The sequence below is a fragment of the Henckelia pumila genome, chromosome 2 (assembly GCF_033568475.1).
Source record: "Henckelia pumila isolate YLH828 chromosome 2, ASM3356847v2, whole genome shotgun sequence".
Lineage (NCBI taxonomy): Eukaryota > Viridiplantae > Streptophyta > Magnoliopsida > Lamiales > Gesneriaceae > Henckelia > Henckelia pumila.
Genome location: NC_133121.1, coordinates 137,293,693 through 137,299,944, shown reverse-complemented (window position 1 = coordinate 137,299,944; position 6,252 = coordinate 137,293,693). Strand labels below are relative to the sequence as shown.

The window sequence follows — 6,252 nt, the reverse complement described above, 5'->3', positions numbered from 1 at the left end:
TTGCTTACAATTGTGGTTTACTTTTTCGATACATTTAAACAACAATGACTTTAAAAGATTCAAGGAGACGTGTTAAAAAAGGCTGATACCAAAACACATACATAAATCAGATGCAATCGTAAGCTGATAGTGTTGCACATCGTTTAGGTGATGTTGCTTTAAACGAAAATCTACATACATGCTAATTTTACTCATGTTGTTCCTCTCTTTTTGAAATAATATATTATTCGACATGATATAATGAAATATTTTTTTTAATGTTGCTTTAGACGAAGATCTACATACATGTTAGTTTAGCTCATGTTGTTCCTCTCTTTTTAAAATAATATATTATTCGACATGAGTCACATGATATAATGAAATAATTTTTAAAAAAAAAAGAAAAAGGAAAAAAATCCAACACTAATCTTATCCTTAATGCACTCAAAATGTGATGTTTTGAGGAGATTTATAATGAGTTTATAATAGGTTGTAATAAACTTCTAAAATAATTTGAGTTAATCATTTTCGTAAAGCATCGACGAATCGAATTAATTTTTATAGAAATCCATTATACAGTCGCGTAATGACCTATATTATGGATCCATTATACAATTGCACGAACACGGATTAGAATTAATATTATTCTATTCGGATTAGAATTAGATAGTCATATTTGTTTGTTTACTTTTCGTGCCGACTCGTTAAGGCGTCACCGGCATACATCAAGCAAAAGTAGTTAGATACTTAGATTAATAGACCATCGTTTTATATTAAATATTGGCCATTTTCTTATCTTAAAAGTAAAAGTTTCCCATTTTATTTAATTGCCCTCCACATTATTAAAATTTGGAAAACAAGTTGGATTAATTTTAATTGAATATAATTGTAATGCAAATCCAAATACTTTATCCTAATTCGTCCGAAGCCGCGCCACCATAACTCACTGCCCACCAAGAAACAAAAGCATCACATGAAAAAAAAAAACCCCACTCATCTCGAAGAAGAAGACTCCGACCCAGACCCGAATCCGACCCTTGACCCGATCAGTTCTTCCAGCTATCCATCCTTCAACTTGGGACCGTACCTTCCTTCGTTGACTCCAAATCTGCGTCTGTTACTTGAATCAGCACTTCGCCTTTTGAATATAAATATAAATATAAATATTCTGCATTTCTGTGTTCAGATCTCTTTGTGATAATGGACGAAGATAAATCCGCGTTATCGCGGAAATTGATCGAAATAGTCAATGAAATTTCGGCGATTCCCGAGTACCGAGCTGCCGTGAAGAAGCAGTACATGAATCTAGCTCGGCGGCTGAAGCTGTTGACTCCGATGTTTGAGGAAATTCGCGATAGCAAAGAGTCGATCCCCGAGGATTCCATCCAGGCATTAGCTTCTCTGGTGAAAGCTCTTGAATCGGCTAAGGATTTGCTCCTGTTTGGCAGCGAAGGGAGCAAGATTTATCTGGTCGGTATGGCACGGTCATTGTTGATCTTTATTGTTGATTTTTGGGAGTTTATCTCCCACTTCGAGTTAAATCACACGGCCACACTTTATAATGTTTTTCCTTGTTTTATTTGATCTTTACGATTTTTGTGGAAAGTTAGAGATTGTAACTTGAATCGTGTATCTGATCAGAGTTTGTTTGTTTGTTTTTTCAAAAAAAAAAAACGTTCTTTTTATTTTTATTATATTCTTTAGTTGATCGTGTATGAGTTGCTTGTTGCAAAAACTTCTGAGAATGGTGAGATGCTGATTAGGCCCCCGCTTGCTTTTGAATTCCATTGGTGAAAATGAGGGAAATATAAGGAAAATAAATTCATCTCGTGTCTGGTGTAAGCTTGCTTTGGGTTTGAGGAATTTTTGGATGAGATTATACGTTATCAAACTTGTCGTTACGCAGGAATTATGGAATTTGCTGAGATAGTCCATTAAAAGCTTAGGATTATCCACTGATGGCAGTAAATTATTCTCTTAATTTCCCTTAAGACTGTATTTTTAGGTTGCGTTTATTATTATTCGCGTGTTGTCAAACCACATTTAATCTGCATAGTGTTCTTTTCCCATTAAAATCAATTGTAGAATTATAAGATTTCTTCTCTACCTGCAGGTTTTGGAGAGAGAGCAAATCATGATTAAATTTCAAGAAGTCACGGCTCAGTTGGAGCAAGCGCTGAGTGGCATTTCATTCGAGAAACTCGATATATCAGATGAAGTGAAGGAACAGGTAAATTACATACCCCTGCCTTATATCTGGACGCTGTTTTGTGCATTCATGATCGCAAGTTACGATTTCATCAGAGAACTTATATACCACAATGGTACATTTCATGTCACAAATGCATTTGAGATGTTTGTTTGGTGTTGCTAAAAACTATTGAGAACGCGGAGTCTCTTATTCTATTTTTATAACCATCTTTTCCAGGTTGAGCTTGTTCTTGCTCAATTCAGAAGAGCAAAGGGAAGGGTGGATGCACCAGATTTTGAGCTTCATCACGATCTTTTGTGCCTTTATAACCAGAGTAATGATACTGCAGAAGATCCAGATGTATTAAGGAGATTGGTTGAAAAATTACAGCTTGAGGGCATATCCGACTTAACTCAAGAATCACTAGCTTTGCATGAATTAGTTGCTGACACTGGTGGGGATCCAGAGGAAAGCATAGAGAAGATGTCAATGCTATTGAAGAAAATTAAGGATTTTGTGCTGACAGTAAACCCTAACATTGACTCCGTGGCAACAGAAAAGTCTGTTCCTGCGAGTAGCAGTGGGAAAACATTGACCGAGGGAGATCAGACGAACCTTGTCATACCAGATGACTTTCGTTGTCCTATCTCATTAGAGTTAATGAGGGATCCTGTCATAGTATCAACAGGACAGGTATTTATTTTTTGCCTTCTTATGGATTGTTGCCTTCACGTTGTTAATTGTTCTTGTTATTTGATGTTCTTCATCAGTACCTAGCCTTTGGATTGAATCTTGTCGCGTCATTTCTTTTCTTGCTAATCTCGGTTAAAAAAAGTATTTGCCGCGGCCTTATGTCATGTCTTGCATGAAACCTCCATGTTTTGTGTTTGCCTCTTTGTGCAATCAGTGGATGACAATCTTTTGGAGCACTAGAAGTAAATGATTGAAAACAGAATGACAAATTTATTAATAATAAACGGGTATCTTGCCGTATTTCTGATGCTATTGATTTCCACCCCTGGTCGACCCTGGTTTGTATTTATTTAACTAATTATTTTCCTATTATAGACATTTAAAAGATTGTACATTGATAAATTGGTTGCTTTCCTAGCTATTTAACTGGTAAATTCTTTTTTCTATTGTAGACATATGAAAGGATGTACATTGAACAATGGTTGCGGGCGGGGCATGGTACTTGTCCCAAGACACAACAAAATCTTACTAGCAATTCTCTAACGCCAAACTACGTTCTTCGAAGTCTTATTGCACAATGGTGTGAGGCAAATGGGATTGAACCTCCAAAGCGACCAAGCAGCTATCGAGCCACTAAGACTACATCTGCTTGCTCCCCTGAGGAGCTTATTAAGATAGAGGCTCTTCTACAAAAACTAACATCTGCCAGCCTCGAAGACCAACGGTCTGCAGCAGGTGAAATTCGCCTTCTTGCCAAACGAAATGCAGATAATCGGGTGGCAATAGCAGAAGCTGGTGCAATCCCTCTTCTTGTCCAGCTTTTGTCAACTCCTGATTCTCGAACTCAGGAGCACTCCGTTACTGCACTTCTAAACCTTTCAATATGTGACACCAACAAAGGGAGCATAATATCCTCTGGGGCTGTTCCTGGTATAGTTCTTGTGCTCAAGAAAGGAAGCATGGAGGCACGGGAAAATGCAGCTGCCACCTTGTTTAGCCTGTCAGTAGTTGATGAAAATAAGGTGACAATTGGCTCTTCAGGAGCAATTCCACCACTGGTGACACTTTTAAGTGAAGGTACACAAAGAGGGAAGAAAGATGCCGCAACGGCACTCTTCAACTTATGCATATATCAGGGTAATAAAGGAAAGGCGGTGAGGGCAGGAGTTATTCCCACATTGATGCGGCTACTCACCGAGCCCCAAGGCAGCATGGTGGATGAGGCATTGGCAATATTGGCAATATTGTCTAGCCATCCTGAAGGAAAGGCAGCCATTGGAGCTGCAGAGGCCGTGCCTGTTTTAGTTGATGTTATCGGTAATGGCTCCCCGAGAAACAAAGAAAATGCAGCAGCAGTGTTGGTACATCTATGCTCTGGAGACCCACAGCACCTTGCTGCCGCACAGGAACTAGGCGTTATGGGACCTCTTCTTGATTTGGCGCAAAATGGCACAGAAAGGGGAAAGAGAAAAGCTGCCCTACTGCTTGAACGGATGGATAGATTTGTAGAAATACAAAAGCAGGCGAGGGCGCAGGCCGAGATGCATACTCAAAACTCAAAATCAGAATCATCTATCACAACCACGGCCACCACCATCGGTTGACACTGTTAATAGATAATACTTGTTTCTATTTCTTTTTATCTGGGTTTGTTCGTCTTCGGTTCTTATAAAGCGTTGAAGGAAGGGCACATAGAATATAGCTTGCTTGAAAGGGAAAAGGTGAAAGATCACCACTCCCAATGTTCAAGTAATTTATTCCAATTGATCAGGTGAGGACTATATCTAACTAGAAAAGTCCATGAGAAGGGATAGAATTCGGAAACAGAAGCAGTTATCCTATGGCATGATGTGGATATATTGCAACTTGGGAAAAAATGTAAACATCTTCAGTTTTTATGGGAGAAGCTTGTTGTGTTAAATCTATCATCTATAGCTGCTCAAATATTCTTGTGTTATATTTGTGCGCATACCACACCAGTGTATCCCCATTAACAAGTACACTCAACGAAACCTCCTAAAAAGTCAACCTAGTACACTTGAATTTATTTTTTTTCAGTAACATGGAATTCAATACAAAATAATTTGCTGACATCTAGAAATCAGAAGAAAGAATATCTGTAAAAAAGAAATACATCATAAACAATCTCAAAATGAGTCAAAAATCTAATGCATCATAATCAAATAGAGATCGAAAACAACGATGAATATGCATTTGGATCTTGAAGAAGGTTCCATCAATATCTGGTGCAGTGCCCTCGAACATCATATTAATGTTATAGCAAGTCGTGATGTTTAAAGGTGCAGCAATGGTAATCATGAATGTAAGTTCTACCAAAACATTGGTTTCGATAAACTAATAGTCATATGACAATGCTGCCCCCATTGCTCATTAGGGAACTCTCTAATTCCAACATACTAAATTACTAATAGCTTAGCTGGGCCCATGGTTGCCTAGTGTATGTATAGTATGGGCATAGCTCATTATGTACTATGTCATGAAAAGCCACCCATTTCTTCCCTTTGAAGCATAAGCCAGAACGATATGAATGCAATAATAATGTAGGACAAATACACTGTACTAGGTAACATTCTCAGTATACTTGAGGGTCAATATATAGATTGAGTAAAAGAGAAAGAAAGAAAGGTCAATTTAAGTGCAACTATGAAATTACCTGATATAATGTAATATACATGGTAAAACTTGAAACTTTTAAAAACTATATATACAATTTGATAATCCTTTTTACTAGAAAACATAACTAGCTTTAGGTTTAATTAATTAGTTTAGTAGTATCTCCTACTTTAATAAATTTAACATGTGTCAATCGGTGATGATTGCAAACAATTCATCTGAGATCGATAGAGGCATGAAAGAGTGTGTGCTAGGGGTCTTACAACCCTACATAGGGGTAATCCCGCTCCATTTATATGGGGATCCACATGATGTGACTTAATCATGACCTTAAAAAATGCAAAGGGTTAATGTGTTAACCCTCTCTAGGGTCGAATGACCCATTAGTGACTTGGAGTTGGTGGCGAAAATGATGGCGGTTCACACTCAAATACAAGCGTAACTAAAATTCTAGTTATTTACACAAATTTATTACAAATTTTATGATTGCCAAAACAAGAAAACTACATCATAAAGTACTATTGTCGCCAGCAATGTGCAAATCCAAGAAATAGAGAGAAACTTTTGGATGCACAAACAAAACATTCAGCCGACACAAACACATGACATCTGCGTTCGGTTCATTTCACAATGTGCCCGATAAAATATGAAACCGCAGTTTCTACATTTGATCATTTGTCCATATCTTGGATCTATCTTGAAATTTCGACAAAGTTTAATTTGTTTTGTGATTCATTAGATAGTCCAATTCATAT

At 37.4% G+C, this 6,252-nt stretch overlaps 1 protein-coding gene across 2 annotated transcripts; it reads left to right on the top strand.

Moving 5' to 3' along the window:
* Nucleotides 1-909: 909 nt before the first annotated feature.
* Nucleotides 910-4,799, top strand: LOC140879636 (U-box domain-containing protein 13). 2 transcript variants are annotated; one of them, XM_073283438.1, is made up of 4 exons: nucleotides 910-1,449; nucleotides 2,093-2,209; nucleotides 2,408-2,863; nucleotides 3,316-4,799. In XM_073283438.1, the coding sequence occupies exons 1-4, from the start codon at nucleotides 1,180-1,182 to the stop codon at nucleotides 4,465-4,467; spliced, it is 1,995 nt and encodes a 664-aa protein (XP_073139539.1). In that variant the 5' UTR covers nucleotides 910-1,179; the 3' UTR covers nucleotides 4,468-4,799. The 2 variants fall into 2 exon arrangements, with proteins under 2 accessions (XP_073139539.1, XP_073139540.1); XM_073283439.1 differs by having other exon boundaries at nucleotides 1,317-1,453.
* Nucleotides 4,800-6,252: the final 1,453 nt, after the last annotated feature.